This window comes from Bidens hawaiensis, unplaced genomic scaffold (assembly GCF_021521415.1).
Source record: "Bidens hawaiensis isolate Kalapana, Puna unplaced genomic scaffold, B.hawaiensis_p1.1 tig00013761_1, whole genome shotgun sequence".
Taxonomy (NCBI): Eukaryota; Viridiplantae; Streptophyta; class Magnoliopsida; order Asterales; family Asteraceae; genus Bidens; species Bidens hawaiensis.
The window spans coordinates 2586-25974 of record NW_027492175.1 but is presented as its reverse complement, the minus strand read 5'-3'; the positions used below and the strand labels follow the sequence as shown (position 1 = coordinate 25974).

The 23389-nt window shown below is 34.9% G+C and overlaps 1 protein-coding gene and 2 pseudogenes across 4 annotated transcripts in view; 1 reads left to right on the top strand and 2 right to left on the bottom strand.

Moving 5' to 3' along the window:
- Positions 1-4678, bottom strand: part of LOC143544857 (uric acid degradation bifunctional protein TTL-like) — a 256115-nt gene extending 251437 nt beyond the window's left edge. The window contains exons 1-6 of one of the 3 annotated variants that reach the window (XM_077036845.1): positions 4491-4678; positions 4327-4412; positions 2932-2989; positions 2695-2796; positions 2458-2605; positions 1277-1774 (exon numbers count right to left, since the gene is read on the bottom strand). In XM_077036845.1, coding sequence (XP_076892960.1) covers positions 1317-1774; positions 2458-2605; positions 2695-2796; positions 2932-2989; positions 4327-4412; positions 4491-4628 — 990 coding nt within the window. In that variant the 5' untranslated portion in view covers positions 4629-4678 and the 3' untranslated portion in view covers positions 1277-1316. Of the gene's footprint in view, positions 1-1133; positions 1775-2457; positions 2606-2694; positions 2797-2931; positions 2990-4326; positions 4413-4490 lie in introns of those variants that run through there. The other 2 variants (XM_077036844.1, XM_077036846.1) reach the window with 2 other exon arrangements.
- A 919-nt stretch (positions 4679-5597) lies between these two features.
- LOC143544831 (heavy metal-associated isoprenylated plant protein 4-like) lies at positions 5598-8426 on the top strand (annotated as a pseudogene). Its single transcript, XR_013137319.1, has 4 exons — positions 5598-6083; positions 6619-6781; positions 7878-7965; positions 8039-8426. The product of XR_013137319.1 is annotated as a heavy metal-associated isoprenylated plant protein 4-like (transcript).
- A 2363-nt stretch (positions 8427-10789) lies between these two features.
- On the bottom strand, positions 10790-12299 carry LOC143544830 (AT-hook motif nuclear-localized protein 23 pseudogene; annotated as a pseudogene).
- Positions 12300-23389: the final 11090 nt, after the last annotated feature.

Genomic DNA, 23389 nt, shown 5'->3' with positions numbered 1-23389 from the left:
AAATATATTTTGCCTATAAAGATATTTTAACCGAAGGTTTGATCGGCTTTGACGTGGGGCGAGTCTAAAGCAAAACCAAGCAATCATTTTATAACCGGTTTTGTTTTCGGGCTTATTGTTCATACCACTTCTACTACGATTCTATTAAACTTTAATAGAACCGAAAAGCCATACCTGTTGTTGTTCATTTAAGACATCAGACTTAACTTTGCGAGTCCCTCGAATATCGCTAATTTTTTCCCTAATCGCCTGCATATTCGCTGACTTTCTTGATTCCTAAAAAGTCAAACTTGGAATATAGTTTGAGTCTTTGATGGAATGATTCAACAAACATCCATGTACATATATATGTAGGCATATAGGTATTAGAATGTCCTAAATAAGGTGCATCCATTTTCTAGCTGATGACATTGGAACACCTTTAATATAGGAGTGATTTAAGGTTGGCCATGTTTTTTTGTTATCAAATATTCAAATCCATAGGTGGTTTATTTATTTGGAAAAATAAATATTAATTACATCATAATATTAAGATTGAATTAGGGGTGGAAAATGGGTTGGGTTGGGTCAAAACGGGTCATGGGTCGGAACGGATTAGGGTCGGTATGGGTCAACTAAAAAATGGGTTGTTTTGGTTCGGGTCGGAACGGGTTAGGGTCAACAGGTTCGGGTCATAACGGGTCCGGTTGGAATGGGTCCAGGTCAAAACGGGTTTCGGGTCGGGTTTTTTTTTTTTGAAACGAGGACAACAGACGAAACGTTTTAGTTTTTTTTTTACTTTTTTTGTTTTTGTTTTATATTTTGAGTATGATTTTTTTATTAATTTTTTTAAATTTACTTAGGGTTTTTATTAAGATTAAAAACCCCTCAAAAAATTCAAAAAAAAACAATAAAAAAATCATAAATCAAAATATAAATGAAAAACGGAAAAAGTAAAAATACTAAAATGTTTTCGCCGTTGTCCTCGTTCAAAATAAAAATGGAGTCAAAGGACCAAACCGAATCCAAAGTATTATGTACACAACCATTTCATATAATAATGATGCTATTTAAATATATGAAATATAATGGAAACTATAAGATAGAAAAAAGTCAAAGGACCAAACCGAATCCAAGCCCGAACCATCGTACCTTTTATTTTTCTTCCTTCGGTTTGGTTGTGAGCCGATAATTACCAATAAATGGTCTGCAACATTTTAATGAGAGGTCACATATACATTGCAGAGCTTAGTAACTTACATAACAGAATAACAGAAACACGGGTTTGACTTTTGACTTTTGACTTTTATCATGACTTTTAGATATGTATGACATACCTAACTGCCTCTGTATGTAGAGAATGAAAAAGGCGAAAGCAACAACGGAACATGAAAATGTTCCGTTTTTTGGGACTCTTTGACCACAAACACAATCGAGACAAACGGGAAGAAACCGTTCGGATTGTATTTTCCAGTATTGAAACTTATTCGGTACACACCAGGGCTCAAATCATTGACCATTTTCATCAGTTGACCGCTTCTTCCATCTTTATCAGTAACCGATGAGCCTTGTGGTATCCACTTGTCTTTATCCAAGTCACCAAACACCGAGCCGGGCTGCTTGTCGTTGTACATTTCTAACAGGACTTCAACTCCAGCAGCAGGACACCCGCGGGCCACGTCTAGTATATGGGTTGTGATGGGCGGGCGGGACCGTGTAGTTGTTGGAGAAGATTTTGCGTCAGAAGATATTAATGGAGCGGTTATATGCCCTCCTAAAACGTTCACCCGACCTTCTACAATAAAAAGATCAATGATAGTGTGAAAGGTGAACAGTTTTTATTTATCATGTACTGACTAACAATTAGGGGTGACAAATGCGACCCATGGGTTGAGTGGGTTGTATTAAAATGTATATAATGGGTCAAACTAAAAAAAGAAAATGATTGAAACGGGTTAAAACAGGTTGACATTTCTTGAAGGGTTTTTTTTTTTTTGAACGAGAAATCGGAGGAAACTTATTAATACTTTTACTTTTTTTAGTTTTTGATTTATATTTCGAGTTATGATTTTTTAATTATTTTTTTGAATTTTTTAATGAGGGATTTTCCAAATGGGTTGAGATTTCAAAAACCCCTCATTAAAAAATTCAAAAAATATAATTAAAAAATTATAACTTGAAATATAAATCAAAAACTAAAAAAGTAAAAATACTAAAAAGTTTTCTCCATTTTTCTCGTTACATAAAAAGAACCTCTAGAAATGTCAGCCCATTTTGACTCGTTTCAATCATTTTCCTTTTTTAGTTTGACCGATTCTGACCCATTATATACATTTTAATACAACTCAGTCAACCCATGGGTCACATTTGCCACCCCTACTAACAATTTAAGGGCTTTATGATTCTTAGTACTAATGTTTAAGACTAAAAAAAACTAACATCAATTTGTGAAGTAAAAATGTAAAATAAGTAAATAACCTTCGGCTTTAGTGACATCACTTGCAGGGGGCTGAGAAGCAGAAACTTGTATGTTTGAGAAAAGCTTTTGAAGACGTAACTCAGTTATTTTCATTTGCTCTTGAGCCGCGTTCTCAAGCTCAACGATCGGCCTGTTTGAAAAACGTCTCTACAAAAACAGCATAACATATTAGCATCAGTCAGTATGTAGCATAGCTTAGATAGAAAATAAGCATATATTCATATGTGACAGATTACCTTTAACTCAGATAATATTTCAGGAGTACTCCTTCCAGATGCAAATATAAGAAAAACAAATCCGAACTTTTGCTTGTATCGAGAATTCCACTCGTATAGTTCCTGCAAAAAGAAATCAAGTTTATATATATGGAGCATTTCCAAATGTAACATTGTTTGTATATTTTCTTATGTATATTTTCGTATTAATATAACAAAATAACACATATCGGTTTAACGCTATGGTGAATTAATTACCTGTAGTGTAGAATCGGTTGCAGTCGCTAGAGCCGTCGACTGCTCCCCTTTGCTCCACCTGCATAAAAAGATATCAACAAGATTTAGTTTTAGTGTTAGTGCTAACAAGAATAAAGGTCTCCTATTTCACAAAACAATGGTGAATTTAATAGTGGTCTCATACTCTCATGTTTTCTTTTATTTCGGTTAACTAAACTGTTATTATTTTGTTACTCAAAAGATAAGATATAAACTAAAACCCTAGTCAATATGTTCTTATTACAAATTCATATCAGTTTCAATGTTAAATCTTAAAAGCTTGTTTCCATATCATATCAATCAAATTTCATAATAGATATAACCAGTAAAGATCAATAGGGTTGCAACGAGTCGAGCCGACAGAATCGATAAAAAGCAAGAAACGAGCCAAGCAGAGCCCGACCCTCAAATAAAGGTCGTTTAGTTATCATGCCCGAGCTCGAGCCTTATGTGGGAAGATTGTTTAGGCTCGAGCTCGGGCATGACAACTAAGGCTCGAGCATCAGAAAAGAGCTCGAAATGAACCGATCTCCATCTTTAGGGAAAGAGCTAGAAACGAGCCGAGCTCGAGCTTCAGAAAAAGAGCTCGAAACGAACTGAGCTCAATCATCAGAAAAAGAGCTCGAAACGAACCGAGCTCGAGCTTCAGAAAAAGAGCTCGAAACGAGCCAAGCTTGAGCTCTCGTAAGTCAAAACAAGCCGAGCTCGAGCCTAGTCGAGTTCAGCTCGTTTACACTAGGACTGTCATACCCGAATAGAGAATACCCGAAACTGAACAACCCGGAGCTTAAATGGGTGGATTAACCAGTCACCTTTTCCCAGAAAAAAAACAACCCGAACCAAAAAACCCAAATCCGAAAAAGAAAACCAAAAATTTATTGTCTTTATTATTATAGATACGACTTGGTTCGGAGTCTTTGGTATTTGGAATATTAAGTTTTGGAAATTATAGTCTGTTTAGTGACTTTTGAACAATATCATATCATATTGTCATATTATGTTTTAAATTATGATGATACTCTTTTAGCAACATGATGAATTTTGATCATACTTAGTTCAAAAAATCAATCCTTTTCCCACATTACATCTAAACCCAAACACCAAACAACCCGACCCAAACTTCAAATGGATCAGTTATCGAGTCACTTTTCCCCATCAAAAATCCTGAAAAACTTAAACAAGCCTAAACTGCATCACTTGATCGACTCGATATGAACTAACCCTGCCAACCCAAACTTTAAACGGGTCAATTATCTAGTCACCTTTTCCATCCAAAAACCCGAAACCCAAAGAACACCCCCATCAAACAAGCCTAAATCACACCGATTGATCAACCGATTCGATATCGATTAACGAATAAAGAAACAATAATCTTACTGAGCACTAGTGGGATTTTTGTGAGAAGGGTTTTGTCCAATTTGGGGATGAGCAGCAAACGCTTCAAGCCAACCATGAACATCAACCTGTAAATTTATTAAAATCAGAATTCCATTCAATAGTTTATGAACATAAATAATAATAATAATAATAATAATACAGACTTTATTGAACCAGATGTCGTTGGCTGCAACCACAGCTTCGTCGTAGGTAGCAAAAGGTCCAGTGGCCACCATTTGTTCAGCGAATTGAGTGCTTCCGCAGCATGAAATGAAATCGTTTTTGCTGAATTCGATCGCCATTGATGCTGTGTGTGTGATTCGAGATTTGGATCGAGTAGATCAGTTTATATGCTTAGTAAGTGTCAACCAGTGTTATAATTTGTCCGTGATTTTAATTTAATAGTTTCAAATTTACGATTTCATTTCACTCACAGTTAAACTCGACTCTCATTAATCATGTTAAGCCTAGTCGTTAAACCCATCAGTGCGTCTCTCACGTGAAGGACAAGTTTGTCACGTAAACAACAGACTAACGGAGTTAGCATCCGTAAGTCGTGGTCTGTTAAAAACAAATCCCCCTTTAGTCGGGACTGCCACCAGGCAAAGTTAAAGTTGATACTGTTATTTACCAATAGAGCATAGTTGAGATTATTTAAAACAATATTTTTTTTTAAATTGCGGTCAAAATAAGCATACATGGCCTCACGTATTTATGCAATGCAACGTTTTCAAAAAATGAAAAGTCGTAGAGAATGACCATATGTAGTTATATTTTTAATTCTTAAAGACCATCTTATTTATATTACGTGTTTTTTTAGTTTTTAATGAAGATTTTCAATTATTAGTGTGTCGTATTTTTACTATGTGATGAACCATACCAGACCCGAACCATTGAACTGACCCGAAAATATTTTATATCCGGTGCTGGTCCTATGAAATTTGAGTATTTAAGAATAGTGAACCCACTAAAAAAATTATGGATCTGCTACTGAATGCAAGCCACATATATTTAAATGGTGGTTCGGTTTTTAATTCCAGCATGGCCTAAAAAATCAAATTATGAGTATTCCGGAAAAAAATGTGAGGTTTTCTGGCAAAAAACGTTTTTCCGACGACATGCAACTAATGGCGTTGGGATTCTATTAGTCGCGGACCGTTGGGAACAAATACGTTAGAAGTTGGGACTGTCATGAGCCAATTCGTTAGTTGGGACCTGGCAGCTACCAAAAGATAATAATTGAGATTAATAAAAACCAATATCCCTTAAATTAATTCATCACACGATGCTACATAAACAATTATTTGCAACAAATTTGCTCGTAGAACAAATCTGTTTTCGTACTAGTAGCCATTTACAAATCCGTTTTCATTTTCCTTAACCAATACATACATAAGTCACAAGTCACACAACATTTTTGACCTTGTTTTTAAGTGTCATGAGATCACAAGTTAGAATATTTCAAAAAGTGACAACTACCAAACATCATTTTAGCTCATACGTTTGCAGTGGTTAGTGAACCACTCTAGTTAAAGTCCCACCAAACATATATTTCTTGAAACATATGACATGGTTTTTACAACATATACAGATATTCATAAGTGGTGATCATATTATAACTCCAACAAGTCCGGTTGCGCCGACCATGGCGAAAGTAGAATCAAAGAAAGAAGCAATCAGCATTGCAGTTTATAAAGCTAATTTACATTGCCCAAAATGTGCTCATGATATTAAGAAGCCTCTTATGAGAACTCCGGGTAATGCTTAATTCAATTCAAACTAAAATTTTTTATTTCTTTTTAATATCATTTTGTCACAAAATTGGTAAGTGTTTGAAGCTCACTTTTTATTATTTATTTTTGTATAAATCTTTTGTCCTTTTCTTTTTAAGAGAATCAGCAGATATATCATATATAGTATATACTTGTTTCTAACAAGGGTGTAAACGAGCAAGATGGGCATGAACTGCTCGAGATAGGATAGCTAAAAGCTCAAATCAAACTGGACTTAAAAATAAATTTGTTTAATTAACGAACCCGAACATGAGCTTCATTTATGAGATCGAGTAGGCTCACGAGCATACGCCTTATATCTACATACTTTTAATTTGGTATATATATATATATTAGATTAATATATTGAAAATAAATTATTAATATAAATGTATAAAAAAGAATTAATTATAAGTGTGTGTGTGTGTATTAATTTACAAATAATAAAAGTTGTGATAGTAGTTGGTTCTAAATAGAATAATTTTAATATAGTATGTATACACTCTTTTTTGGTAAACAGGGGTTCATAATGTGGATGTTATGCATGAAAAGAGTGAAATAAGAGTGGAAGGCACTTTTGAAGTGAAGAAAATACATGAAAGATTAGAAAAATGGAGTAGAAAAAAGTTGAGATTTTATCACAAGATAAGAAACCAATGGAGAAGAAGGAAATCATTAAGAAAGTAAGAGTTTCTTCAACTTAAATTGTTTGTAATTTTAATACACCAATTAAGCAACTTTAGATTTCTTTCATGAAGTACATAATTTAATTTTAATACACTAAATAAGCAACTCATTTAGTACACTCAAATATAGACAATGCTTAAACTATTGTATAAATTTTTTTGGTTTTTTTTTCTTCTTGCTTTTGTCAAAAGCATATGATGATAACGAACCATTCAAATTTGCTTCTATTGGAGTGGACCGAGTGGTATTGTTGACAACGAAAGAAAATTTATAAGTAACACTAGTCATATTGTCAATATGGATTATTATTGATTAATAGGTCAGATTTTGAGTTATTGAATTCAATTTTTCATAAAATATCATTAACGAGTGTTTAAAAATTATTCTTTTTAAAAAACCATGAAGTTTAATGAAAAAAATGCATAAGAAAAACAATCTAACTTTTTAATAAATTATAGAAGATTAATAAAACTTATGAAGATAAAAGAAGGGATTTAATTGTGAATTTGTGATGATATAAATATAAATTTCATCAAGAAATCTTCAAAGCATGTGATTAGAAAATATTCAATAACAATATCATTTTAGCTTACTGGAGCCTTTTTGTATACCAATTAATTTGTATGCAATATCATTTTATCATTCTAACAATATCATTATATAAAGCTATAGCATCAACTTCACTTTTGGTTTTAAAATAACATTCATGGGATGGGTTAATTAGATGGTCCTGACTTTGTCTAGCTGGTCAAGTTGAAAGTTGGTCCATCCGGCTCACACGCAGCCCTGCGATGCATTTTTTTCGTTAGACAAGAGGTAGAGGCAATCCATTTGGCTATCGAGCCAAAGTTGTTCTGATTTTGAAACTATAGTTAGCAGTTGTTCAAAATTTGTTGATCGATAAACTAAAAAACGACTAGTGATAATGATTTAACGTTTGTTCATAAGTGAATTAAGAAATATCAGAGAGATTATATTGTTATATTATTATGATCATAGTTTGAAATTATAATTTGATTTAACTTTTGTTCATAAGTTAAATTTTGATTATTTAGCTAATGTTTTATTCTTATATTCTCTATATATAATAAGGAAACTATAAAGACAACAAAAATAAAAGCCTATATGCATTGCGACAAATGTGCGCATGATCTTCGAGCCAAGCTACTCAAACACAAAGGTAAATGAACAATAATATCATCGAGTTCTTTGTTGTAACTTGTAAGTATGTAAATTAACGTAAAATATTACAGGTATACACAATGTCAAAACTGACATAAAGTCACAAACTGTTCTAGTAGAAGGGAGCATCGAGGCGGAAAAGATTGTGACCTACATGCGAAAGAGAGCTCGCAAACACGTGGAAATCATAGCCGAAGCTCCTCCAAAAGAGAAGGTTGAGAAGAAGGTGACCGTTGATGTTGTGACCACCAAGATTGTTGAATTTGAAGAGAATAAAGTTGAAGCAAAGGGTATTGATGGTGAGGTTCCGTATTTCGTTCACTATGTCTATGCCCCTCAGATGTTTAGTGATGAAAATCCGAATGCTTGTCTAGTCATGTAGAGCAAATGGCATGTTTATGTTCATTAGAGTCGTCATTTTTTTATTTGTACTGCAGATATACAGAAAATCCAGCTACTATGGCCTACTATGTTGTCACGTGACTAGCAAGTAACTAAATTGGAAATTTGTGAAAGATATCGACATTTATGATTTTTATATAACTATTAGTTTACAAGGTAAAAATTTGTTATTAAATTGTTTCGGTTAAACCATAAAAATACGAGGGCCGCCCACCTGCTAGCTAGCTAGCCCTTTCCTAGCGACTTTCATGCAATGTTTTTATAATTGGATAAGACCTTTCGGTTAGACCATAATAGTTTGATTGAGTTTATAAACACACTAGTTTGAGGCCCGTGTATTACACGGGTAATTGTTGTAAATTTTAAATTTTGACCATTAAGCGAAATACAGTTAACAAATTGATCATATTGTTAATTCAATTACAATTAAATTAAAATTACAGAAATTACATAACTAAGATTATATAAATATGTTACAAATACATTGTTTATCAAAAATCAAAATCTTTAGTTTATATCTGTCTGTAACTCTTAATAAAGTAACATATAGGCCTGCTTATAACTCTTGATATAGCCATATATAGTTGTCCGCGTGACAAAAAAGGTTCTCTAAGCACATACCAACTCATTATAAATGATAATATATATCCAAGATACTAATAAAAAAATATTCATACATACAAAATATCATAGCTTTCAATCAATTAATATGACGTCATTTGAGAACATCTGCTCATGTTTATCCAAAAAAAACATGATTATCTCAAAAGTCATATACCTGAACTTTGATGATATAATAATTCATTGAATCTTTACAATTTGAAATTGATCATGATAAATTTGTTGTCATTAATATTATATGTATGACAAATTTTTAATTGACTTTTTAGTTTACAATTAAAAATTGTATAATCAAGCAACATAAAAATCGAAAATTTAAATATAACAAAAAGATTTGTTTATTTCATATGAATGTAATTGTCTAGGAAAATGAAAAATACATTATAACATTAAAACCATGTTCAAATAATATTCTAAGTTAGAAAAATATTCAAAGATTTAAAGTTGCATAAAGTGAAGATAGTGATTCTTATTTATAATCGTTGAAAGTAGGGTTGTCACTTTTACCCGTAACATGAAACCCAACCCCAAGAAAACCCAGACCTGAACCCAAACTAACTCGACCCGAGAAACTCGAACCCAAGAAAATACTAACCCGAACCTAAACCGAAGTAATTCAGGTTGGATTTTGGGTCCGAATTCTAGGTTTCGGGTCAACCCGAAAACTTTTAGTTTTAAAACCATATGTATTTTTAGCTATTAAAAGCTAAGCCTTAGCCGCTGCCGTCATCGGAATTTAGTCCAAGTCAATTGTTCTCATTCCACATATTATGAATCGAATGTTTATTGTTTATTATTTTGAATATAAACCATAATAAACACTTTAATTAACACTTCAAAATTCACTAATCGTCTCTTGTCAATCCATATGGAGAATACTTATTATATGTAGTAATGGATTTAGTTGGAATAAACCTATAATTTTAATATCATATATTGAAATGACTTAAAAAATAAGGACCATATATGAAAATTGGTTGAAAAAAATATGAGGAGTGCTATGGTATTGACAAGTGACAAAAATTATAGACTTTTATTAGACTAGATAGATACGTTAAAATTTGTTAGACCAATTAGAAGTAGTTGCTGACATGCATCACTAACATAATAAGAGCTAAACATAAAATCGCTATTGCCTTAAGAAAACCTTAAACTAAAGCTACTATCAGTATATAACTTATTAGGTACTCGAGACATCAAGGCCAATAGACCATAATACATATAATAAACACATGCATTTATAAATTCTCAGTCGATTTAAAACTAGAAAATAAGAAATTAACGTGTATTCTTGGAAAATTTAAATTCTAGATCTCACGTAATCACAACACATGCGCATAGTAGAGCATCTACAATGAGGTGTGGAAACCAAGGTCTAGATAATGCTAAAAGTTTGTTTAAAAAGTTTGTGTCCACCGACTTCATCCGGACAGCATATGTGACAAAAGGTGGGGCCCTACTTTCACAACACACATATATTATAACACGTATGTATATTTAATATTATTTGATAAGTTTGTGAAGGTTTATTGTTGTAGAATATAGTAGAGTTTTCGAGAAAAGTTTGAAATCTGATGTGACGTTTTGTAGAGGTTTGTTATTGTAGATATTATTATTCATGACAACATATGTTGGAGCTGGACCTAAACAATTGGATCTAGACCGAATCTAAAACCGGACCGGACCGGACCAGTTGTACTACATGCTCTTGGGTTGGTTTTGTCTTGCCCAAATGCAAAGGATGATTCAGTTGTATCCATCACAAAAAAAATCAAACTCTCAAAATGCTTTTAAGACCAGAGGTGTACAAACTTGGTTTTTCTCTAAACTGGTTCAGTTTGAGTCAATAAACTCAAAACCGGGTTCCAAGTAGAAAAGGATCGGTTCATTTCATATGGTTTTAACAAATTTAAACAGAGGGGTTCCAACCACTGTCTTTTGCCAAATCGATTTCAATACCAGTTCCAGTTTCCGGGAAATAACAAATTTGTCACCTCTAATCAAGACTAACTACCATCTTTAGGTCCGGTCTTCGGTTTTAGAATTTTGTTGTTGTCGTTTTCGATTCGGAAAAGTAAAAGTTGATTGATAATGATTGATTGATTAACATCTATAACCAATAAAATATTTTCTATTCCAAATTAAAACCAATAACTAAATGTTAAAAAAAAGATCAAAGCAGTTTCACAACTACATAAGAACATGATTTTATCAAAACTCACAATATTAAAAAAACTAAAACTACAACCGAAATAAACAAACTAACTAACCTAATAAAAAAACATTCAATTGGAAAACAAAACAGCAGTGACGGAACCAGAAAATCTTTCTTATATCAGAACGCAGGCTGATTTGCCACGTTACCAGCCCAACCACCACCACCATCCACCGGCAACTGAACATACGGCATACTAAGCGGAAAATTAAAAAACGGCAAACCCATAGACGACGGCTCATGAAACACATGATCAGCATCACCCGTGCCACTATCCACATCTCCGTTACCAACCGCATTTTCATCTTCATCTACGGGCAACCTCTCATACGCCACATTCGTAAAAGAAGCCGCAATAACAATAACCGGCCCAGACGCCACAAGAGCCCCGACAACATTTCCACCCACAACCTGACCTTGTCCCCCAGCTAAATAAATTGTCAAGCTGGTCGCCCCTGGTGGGGCCGGGGGCGGTAAAAAGGACCCAGACAATGACAACAATTCAAACCTGCCTTGCAGGGTCAAAACAGACCCTGCAGAGGCAGGTTGTCTAAGACTTACATTGTTAACGGTACCAGTACCACTAACAATGTAAATCCCACGTTGTTTTTTCCTAGCATAGTCAGCGACGGATGCGAAAACATCACATCCGTCGCTGATTTCTAGGATGTGGGCGCTAAGGGTGTTGGCGCTTTCTCGGGTGATAATAAGTGGTAGTTTTGGTTTGTTTTTGGAACCGGGAGGGCGGCCACGAGGGCGACGGGTGCTCCCGTCACCAGAACTCGTTTGGTTAGCGTCGTCTTTGGAGTCCGGAGGGATTGGGAGGCGGAGGTCTGGGAGGTTTTGGAGGTGGAAAGGAGAAGTAGACATGTTGTTATTGTTGTGAAAGAGAATAGAATGTTGTGGGAATCATAGGAATGAATTTAAGGGGTTTAAAAAGGTAGTAACACACGAGGATGTTATTTTATGGCATGTGGGAAGAAAGAGAGTGTGTGTGTTTTATTTAGTGGATGTGGAGAAAAGACGCTAGAACTCACATGGGGTTCACTTTGAATCTTTTGGTTTCCATGTTGGTGGTAAATTGGTATTGAGAATCAGCATAGTTAACAATCAATGGTAATAACCAAAAGTCAAAACAATATTGAGCAGAAGTGATGAGCGTTTTCAGTACTAGTATTAAATTTGGTATCGATTTGGTATCGTCGCTATCAAATTACTATCAAGATTTGAGATTCTGATATCGGTATTTTCCAAATTATGTATGAAACATCGGTACTGTACCAGTATCGAACCGAACTTTTTGGTACCAGTATCAAAAATTAGCGATTTTCGGTACTGGTATTGATACCGACGTCATCCCAAATTAGCAATGGAAGTGTATACATATAGGTGTCTCTACGAGGTCAAGGGGGTTTGAGTTGCGTAGTACATAATATGGATTTAGAAGTAGGATTTGTAGGTGCATTAGTCATTCTAATTTTTTTTTTAATAACAGTAATGAATCAAATTATTATGATGAGAGTGGGGCTGATGTGGCGCAGACATGACGAATAAGAGATATGGTATTGAGAGGTGTATGCCTAAGTAATGGATAGAATATTTTTGGTAAGCCGAATCATATGACAAACGACCACAGACAATTTATCACAATTGTCATAACCCATTCCATTATCTGGAGCCCCAGTTTCAAAACATAGTTATTTTCTACGAATTTCATAAGTTTGATGTATTTAAATTTCAATGTGAAATCACATAAATTGTTTTATTTAAGCAATTCACGCATCTATTAAGGATGTGAATTTCGTATCAGACAAAGTTGCTTTTAGTTATCTCATTTGATAAAAGAAATCAATGTGAATTCAATAATAAGTTTTATAGTGGAGAGGTCAGTTTTATTTTTTAATATCCCATTTGTTGACTGGTTTTTGTTTTCCGGCTAAATGGCTAGAAGGTTCTAATCGATAAAAAAAAGTTTCCCGCCCTAATGACCACGGAAACGAGGGGACCAACGGACCAAGTTGGGACTAGGGTTGAAATCTGTACGAAAATCCCGATCCCGAAAATCACAAATATTTGGTACCGGTACCGGTACTGAAATATTCAGTTCAGTATCGGTTCAGTACCAGCATTGAATGTAAAATTCAGAAAATACCGGTACCGAAACTCAAAACTTTGATACCGACGGTACAAAATCGGTATTGTTTTCTATACCATTACCGGTACGGATCGATACCAATACTAATACCTAATTTGCTAATCTCTAGTTGGGACTCAGTCGAATAGCTGAATTGACTTGGTCCAAAGCTTATAATTTATATATTAGTTCTCTTTTAAATCAATTTTTAATCAGTTAAAATCCATTTAAACTCTTATATATACAATTGTATTTATATAAGATGAAAAATAATTTTTTATTCCGTAATTCGATACCAATTGAAGTTCGTGTTGGTTCTCGTAACTCGATGTTTTCTTTAACGATCCAGTGATAACATCGTCAAGTCCGGCCAAATTCGTGTCAATTCACTGCCAAGACACACATTTTTTTCGTTTGTTGTGTTTTTTTAATATGTTAACTTTTGTATCTGGGTGTGGACAAATTTATTTTTTTTGTTTTACTTTCGGTGTCATGACTCGATACCGATTGAATCCGCGTCTATTCGCCACCGCAAAACACAGTTGTTGTTATGTTAATTTGTTGTATTTAGACGTTAACAAACTACTTTTTGGCTTATTTCCAATGTTGGAATCTGACATCGATTGAATTCACGTCGACTTGCAGTCGCTGCACGAGTTGATAAGTTATACGATTGCCAATAAAATCAACCCGGGGCATTACGCCTAGTATCTACCTAGTTTTAATTTATTTTACATCATTTTAAGTTACATATTTATAGACATGTTTCCGGTTGATTTTCAAGTTTTAAATTCATTTCTGATTTTCAAAAGTATACTCAATTTAGAGACATGGAATTAAATGATGGTAGTAGACTAGTAGGATATCACGATTTTAATATATAGAGACGTGGATTTAATTAATGGTAGTAGGATTTATATCATCTATTTATTGGATTTGTCAACCATGTAATGTATCATAGTTTCAAACGATATTATCTATGTACTAATCATTGACGGGTTGGATAGGAGAGCTGGGTGGTTGATGGTCCGTTATGTCTGAAATGTTAAAAATAAAATATATCTTTCTGTGAAAAAATATATTTCTTAACATAAGCGACACTTTTCAAGTAAAAGAAGACTAAACTGAGAAACACCCCTCCTTGATCATCCCACGACTCCCTGATAGCTCCGTCCAGTGAAAACAAAAAAACCACCAGTCGCTGCTTGCCCCGAACAAATGGAAACCATGACGATAAAAGAATACTAGAATATGGGATTTACCTCCTTAATCATCACTAGAGCCCCTCATAGCCCCATTAAGTGAAAACATAAGTCCACCAGTTGCTGCTAGCTCTGTTCGATGAAAATAGAAGTGACACTTTTCAAACGAACAAATGGAAACCACGTCGATAAAAGAATACTAGAATAGGGGATTCGCCTCCTTAATCATCCCACAAGTCCCTCATAGCCCCGTTTAGTGAAAATAAAAGTCCACAAGTCGCTACTAGCTCTGCTCAGTGAAAATAGAAGCGACACTTTTCAAACGAACAAATGAAAGCCCAAACGAACAAATGGAAACCACAAAGAATAAAACAAGTCTAGAATGAGATTGTCGACAATAAAATGATACTAGAATATGGGATCCACTTCCTTAATCATCTCACGAGTCCCTTATAGCCATGTTCAATGAAAACATAAGTCCACTAGTCGCTGCTAGCTCTGTTCGATGAAAATAGAAACGACACTTTTCAAACGAACAAATGAAAGCTCAAACGAACAAATGGAAACCACAACGAGTAAAACATGACTAGAATGAGATTCTCACCTCCTTAATCATCCCACAAGTCCCTGATAGCCCGTTAAGTGGAAACAAAAATCAACCAGTCGCTGCTAGCCCAGTTCAGTGAAACAGAAGCAACACTTTTTATATGAACAAATGGAAGGCCAGACGAATAAATGAAAACCACAATGAGAAAAGAATAATAGAATTTAAGACTCATCTTCTTGATGTGGCCGACTTGGATAGGAGGGCGGGGGTCGACGACCCCATGCCCGATAACCACGCTAGGCCCGAAATGTTTTTAAATATTTTTTTATATCTTTTTCATGAAAAAATATATGTATTTTTAATGTTTAAATCAAATTACTCACCTTATTTAAGTCTATTTTAATAAACAAACTTTTTTTGCACAACTCAAATAATAGCCAAGTAACTCATTTAAAAATACAGTCGTTTAAACCCAACAAAAAAACTTTTTACTTGAGGTCCAAAATATTTTCGTCCTCGGTTCAAAAAAATTTAAAAATTCTCAAAGATGGCCATGTTCCTAAGAGATATTAGTTTTGCTAGTAGGTCGTATGCAAAAGGATATATTTAATCTCAAACGGAGATAATTGGACAAACATGATATATCTTCATATGAAAACGGAGATAATCCTAGATTATAAACATAGCGTCAGATAACGAGAGTGCTAACGAGTTAAAAGACGTTATAAACATGATATCTTCATATGAAAACAATGTTCAAAGGTTGTATATATTCCTAGTAACACACTTACATTATTTGATGTCTAAAGCTGTATGTATGTATATATTGGCGGTATTTAAAATGTGTAGATGCTCTTAAGTTTCTTCTATTATTGCTTTCTGCATTTGAGCAGCCCGCAGGCACGACCATCTGCACTGTAATTTCACATACTTCTAGAACACTAACTTGCAACAAAATAAAAATAAAAATGCAGCAATGATGCATAAACAGCCAAATAAGTATAATCAAAAGTGCAAACGTGGTTCTTTTGCTATTTAATATTCGTGTACGAATATACATGAATTTAGAATTTAGACTAGACACTAGACTAGGTTGGGAGATTCTAAATTCCTTAATCAAATCAAATGATTTTTGAAACTATTTCGAATATTTATATTTTTTAAAAGGAAAATTGGTTTTTATTGGTCTCAACTATCGTCTTTTGGTCATTGTCGGTCCCAACTAACGAATTGGCTGCTGATGGTCCCAGCTTTTAACGTATTTTCTCCTAACGGTCCGCGATGTCGTTAGTTTCAGGTCGTCGGAAAAATGTTTTTTCCCGGAAAACACACATTTTTTTCCCGAAAGCTCAACAATTTTGTCTAAAACATCATGGTAACTTTGTATCATACCTTTAGGAACTTTTTTATAGTAAAAACCTCAATTATTGAGGTCGCCGGAACCCTAGAACCATCGTCGGAATAAGTTAATGGTGCTTAAGTGATGGTGGTTGGTTGACAGTGAGTCAATTGATGGTGGTGGCGGTGTCCAGGTGGTGTTTTCCGGCAAAAAAAATTGATTTTTCCGGCCAAAAACGTTTTTCCCTTGACCTGCAATTAACGGCGTTAGGTTTCTGTTAGCCGCGGACCGTTATGAATAAATACGTTAAAAGTTGAGACCATCAGTGACCAATTCGTTATTTGGAACAACAATGACTAAAAGGTAATAGTTGGGACCGATAAAAACCTATTTTTCTTTTAAAATTATGTTTTTGTAAAATTATCCTTTTATTTTGGAAATTTTGATTTCAATAATTTCAACTATTGCTTACTAGCCAGTAATGGTCTCAATTAACAAAATGTTTTGTGACAGTCCCAGTTAACCTATTTTTCAACCAACAATCTCATACTAATTGAATTATAACAATGCTAGTATTTTAATGATGTGACATGTTTACATGTCAAAAACGTGCTTATGTGTCAAACATGTGGCAAAATCGTGCTTGTGGTGGCAGGCGGTGGTGCAATATGCTACGTAAGCATGTTTTTGACACGCAAACATGCCATATCATCAAAAAAATAACGATGTTATGATTTTGTTAGTATTGGATCTTTAGGAGAAAATAGATTTAAATTTGGAACGCCACAAAATATTTCTTTGTTGAGACCATTGTCTTCCATTATTACAATAGTTTGAATTATATAAATTGATTTTTCATTTAATTTTTGTTTTGTAAAAGTTCAAAATATTTTACATTTTGTCATAGTTTTTCTATATTTAAAAAAAAATTGTTTCTAAAAGTATATATTTTAATAACTTATGTTTCGTTTAAGGAAATGAAGGTTTTTTGTTTTAATTTTATTGCTGTAAAAGTTGTACGTTTTATTATTTTTTATATTCTGTCTTTTTGCCATCAAATTTATAAACGATGATGACAGCCAGTCACGGTAACCTCCAAATCTTCATTGACCACCTTTCATTATCAAATGGAATCGAAGGATCGAAATCATTAATTAATTCTTATTCATATTTTTTATAATTAATAATATAATAATGAGAGTACACTAGAGAGGATATATTATAATCTATAAATTGGATGATTTATTTGATGATTAAGGCTTGAGATCATAAAGTCACAAGTTTAAACATGAATTAACGAATTTTTAACAGTGGTGAGTTTTCTTTTTGATAATATTTTTGGATGAGCCACGTTTGAATTGTTGAAAATCATTAAAGACAATTAACATTCAGTCTCATGAAAACTCACTTGAAAGAGAGAGATGATATATATTGTGTTTTATCTTTATAACGAAAAAGTTTTGTGTAATGTCAATTTTACTTTTATGTACCCTTGTTTTGTAATTATTAGCTTTAGCTTCTTGCTAAATTATTGTTCGAATTTAAATAATACACCGCCGTTACCAAAAAAGGGCAGGGCTCGACAATTACTAGCAAACAACCTAGAGAAACCGAAGAAGATGTAGGTTTTCACTAAGCTAAGCAGCAACATTCGTTTTATTGGTTTCCGGTTCTGAAACAAGTTGGTTTCGATATTCTTGCTATTTTTTTAATTTTCCGTTCCAAATCGGCATGGTTCCACCATAATCAGCCGTACGGTATTTTGTTGGTGTTTTAATTCATTTTTCGTTTTAATATTATATTTTGGTAACAAACTGGTAACGATACCGATCTCATCACTATTTCCGTCGATCTTCAACAATATATTAACAATTAACTAGTTTTTATTTATATATGTTTACATATAAATACGTAGGACACATTTTAAATAGTATGATAATATATGTTTCCCATCACATCACGTGGCTAAAATCATTAAAAATTTGATATATTCCGTCTAAAGTAGTGTTAGAAAAATACAAGTGAATAACGACAAATATACAATCATGAATCATCTCTTCATGTTGAAATTGCATTGTGATAATATTAACATAGGACAAATATATTCTTGGAGACTTGGAATCATATTCTTGGACACACATGACATCAAAAAGGTTGAAAATATTCTTCATATATAAACCAACACACCATTTCATAGTTTTTTTATAGTTCTATGTTTTTATAAACACTAATAAAATTTAGGAAAGAACAAAATTGAATTACAAATTTAAATTGAATGAGAAACTACTTATTTTGTGAAATTTTGTGAAAATTTTTATGTAAGTTTGTCATGATATTCAGAGGGTGTTATTTTTTAGGAAATACGAAATGTCACTTTAATATAAAGAGATTCCGTTTATGTCCCACAAATCAAGAGTTTCAGAAATATCCCCTCTAAGCACGTCGCCGGCAACTTGTTTTTAAGGCGGGACGACGTGTTTGTAGGACCAATAAGTAGGTGTCACGTGTTATCAATAACTAATTAGGACGACTTATTTGTTCAACAAAACTTGTCGGGAGGACCTATTTCTTTAACATTTAACAAAGTTGTCGGGGCGACATCTTTTGTTCAATAACTTGTTGGGACAACCTGCTTGTTCAACAAACTTGTCTAGACGATTTGTTTACAAACTCGTCTGGACGACTTGTTAGTTCAACAAACTCGTCCTGGCGACCTGTTTTGTTCACCAAACTCGTCTGGGATGACTTGTTTGGGGCCAGCTAGCGTTATTTGATTGGAGGACAAACGGTCAGACAAATAGAAAAAAACAGCGACGGCGACGTATTTGAAAGGGAAATTTATAAAACTCAAACTTATGAGGATATTAATCTCTTTATAAAAGAGATATTTTAGAAATTTTCTCATTATTTTTTTATACACTGAAAACATGCAAATCTAGTAAGATTCTGTAACATACCATTTTCTATTTCTAGAAAACAGAAACATGAGTGTTTGGGTAATAATAATCAATAAAATCAAAGTTGGATCAATTTTTTTTGGCCAAAAGTGGATTATGAAATAGTGGCTATTTTTCTAACAAATATATTATTTTAATTGTAAAATTATAATACGTCAAAAATATGCTAGCACACATGATTTATTTTACAGACAATCATAATTCATAATTCATATAACGATGTCATGGTTTTAGATATTAGTCCTAAATGGTGTTGTGCCGTAGACTTGCAGTTCTGTAGCAAAGACGTTGACCGCAGTGGCGGATCCAAGAATTTTTTTCGGGTGGTGCACTACTTTAGATGTTTCAATTTCATAAAGTCGGGTAAAAAATTTCCGGGTCGGTTTGAGGTTCGGGTCGGTTCGATGGTTCGGGAAAAAGTTCATTACATAACAAAAATACGATAAAATAATAAAAGAAACTAACAAAAACTAACAAACTAACAAATTAAAACCAACAATCTAACAAACTAAAACTAAATTTAGCAAATAACTTAACAATTAAGTAGTTAACACTTAACAATTAAGAACAGTTAACATTTAACAATGAATCATGAATGTAAACTTACCTTCAAAGTGGGAGGATAAGAGGATTCGAGTAAGAGTAGGCAATGGCAGGAGGACGGGGACGGCTGAGTGGCAGACAGAGACGAGGTTGACGGCGTTCCGCTGTAACACCCCAACCAAAGGCGGATTATACATCGGGGCGCCACATATTGCTTCATTACTCGCGACACTATTGGTGTCAATATTTATTAATACACATTTTATCGCGCACGCGCAGCGGGGAAAATAAAGAACATAAATCAAACATAAATCAATATATTATAAATTATAACATTCAAACAACATTAACTTGTCTTGATACATTTTAATTCTAGGTCCAAAAGTAAAAACGTCCTACGTGTCCACAAGCTCCAAAACAGCTACTGCAAACCTGAACATGTGTTAAAATAAACGTCAAACACTTGCGTGTTGGTGAGAGATCAAGTTTAATACAATACATAGATAACAATAAAATCTGCGCGCAACATGTGTATGTCTGGTTTTCAACAAGGGTGTAATCTGATCGGGACCAACTCTAAGAGACAAGACTGCCAGTGCTCACAATTGAGCTCACAAACAAGACTAACTGTGCAAGTGTAACAAAAGAGAAAATCATAAACGAATGTTCTCCCGTGTTCATCTAATGGTACCATGAAAACTGCGGAATAGACCGACAAGACGGTTAATGATCCACACATACAAATAAACAGCCAAGTCTACGTCCTCAACACATGGGATACTGCGCGACTAAAGTTCATAAACAAGTTTGAGACTCTAAGTTTGTATGAACACATGAACATCCCAAAATATTAAAAGCAAAAAGGGATTAGATACGAGATAACTCACTTGATAAACGATGCGGTGAAAGATATGCAAGAATCAACTCTTAAACAAGCAAAGTTAACCTATAATTAAGATTATTGTTTTAACGATCTGTTTTAAGTCTTGATTATAAGTTAGCATAATTAATAAGTAAATTATAATATATATTACCGGAAAAGCAGGAAGAACAAGGAGGAAGACGGAGGCAGAGAGGAAGACGGCAGAGAGAGCAAGGAGCAAGAGAACAGGAGAGATTAAGTGTTTTGTGTGTGATGTGTTAGGAAAAATAATACTATTATTTATAGAAAAACCCTAGGAGACATAATCTCTAGAAAAGGGGAAAAGATCTCAAAAAGCAAAAGATATCAAAAAGCATAAGAATCCAAAAGCAAAAGATATCAAAAGATATGGCAGCTGCAGGGGGCAAGATAAAGCTGACAGGGAACAGTAACAGGCATGGGTGGTTCAGATAAAGGTACTGGTCAAGCATGGCAAAAGCAGATCTCAAAAGATAATGTCAGTCACTTTTTCTACCAACCAATGGGGGTTGGTACGCATGCTGCGCCGAAAGTAACTATTCAGACATTAGATAGGTTAGGTCAACAGCACACAAAAGCAAACGGCTAGATTTAAACAGAAGATACAAGGGTTAAGCGCGGGAAGGCTGAGTGCGCGAGCGCGAAGGCTGGCACAACAATCCTTAGCGCACTGCGGGAAGAATCACATCCTTAGCGTGCTGCGTGAAGAACAAGAATTCTAAGCGCATCGCGGGAAGAACATACATTCTTAGCGCATTGCGGGAAGAACATGCATTCTTAGCGCGCTGCGAGAAGAGTTCTCTTCACGCATCGCAGGAACAAGATGTCTTCACGCAGGCTTCCATGTAAGGAGTCTGGCGCGTGGAGCTGCAGTCATCCTTAGGCGGGAAGAACCAAAGGACAAGCAAAGAGGGAAACAAAGCGTAAGGGCGGGACGGCGACAAGAGGGAAAAGAAGGCGGAAGGAGAGAAGGAAGAGGGACGGGACGGCGGAAAGAAAGAGAGAGAAAAAGGCGGGAAAGAATATATAGTATTATTAAAAGTAAAATATAAGTAAAAAATATTAAATAATAAAAGAGAGATCGGGTCAGAGAAACGGGTACCTGGGTCGGGTCGGATCAGGGCAGATGTCACAGTCTCCCCTACTTTAAGAAATTTCGTCCCGAAATTTATCTCGAAGTAGGTCGCGCAGAGAACAGGTGCGGGTACTTGATCTTCATTTGATCTTCCCTTTCCCATGTAAACTCGGCTCCGCGCTTGGACTCCCAGCGAACTTTCACGATAGGGATACGACTGCGCTTGGTTTGCTTAACCTCGCGATCCATAATCTCAACAGGCTTCTCAACGAAATGCATAGATTCATCAACTTGAACTTCATCGAGTGAAATGTGAAGGTTCTCGTCAGCTAAACACTTCTTGAGATTGGATACATGGAACGTTGGATGCACATTACTGAGCGCGGGCGGCAGGTCAAGTCTGTAGGCAACTTTTCCCACACGCGCGAGAATCTTGAATGGACCAACATAACGAGGAGCAAGCTTACCTTTCTTCCCAAAGCGGACAACACCTTTCCAAGGCGACACTTTGAGGAGAACAAGATCACCAACTTGAAATTCGAGAGGCTTTCGCCTACGATCTGCGTAACTCTTCTGTCGGCTCCTGGCAGTCAGCAGATGATCACGGATCTTGGCGATTTTATCAGTTGTCTCTTGAATAAGTTCGGGTCCTGTGATTTGAGTTTCACCCACTTCGCTCCAACAAATCGGGGAGCGGCATTTACGACCGTAAAGTGCTTCAAATGGGGCCATACCGATACTGGAATGATAGCTGTTGTTATAAGAAAACTCGATCAAAGGTAGGTGTGAATCCCAATTACCTCCAAAATCAAGTACACAAGATCGGAGCATATCCTCAAGAGTTTGAATAGTTCGCTTAGACTGACCGTCAGTCTGGGGATGATATGCCGTACTCATGTCCAAGCGAGTTCCTAGCGCAGATTGGAGAGATTTCCAAAAGCGAGATATAAAACGGCCATCGCGATCGGATATGATGCTCAAAGGAGTACCATGACGGCAAACAATTTCCTTGACATAAAGCTGCGCGAGTTGCTCAACACGGTAGTTTTCACGAATGGGCAGGAAGTGAGCAGACTTAGTCAATCGATCCACTATTACCCAAATGCTATCATGTTTGCTTGCTGTCAAAGGTAACTTGGTAATAAAGTCCATTGCTACACATTCCCATTTTCACGTAGGAATTTCTGGTTGTTCGAGCAAACCAGATGGGCGTTGGTGTTCAGCTTTCACTTTAGAACAAGTCAGACATTTAGCTACGAACACAGCAATATCCTTTTTCATACCAGGCCACCAATAAGTAATGCGCAAATCCTTGTACATCTTATCAGCGCCGGGATGAATAGAATACCGAGATTTGTGCGCTTCACTCAGAATATCAGCGCGAAGATTCTCATCACAAGGGATCCAGATGCGATTGAGATAGCAGAGAATTCCACTCAGATTAGGGACAAAGAGTGCTTCCGCGCCACACGCTAACTCGGCGCGA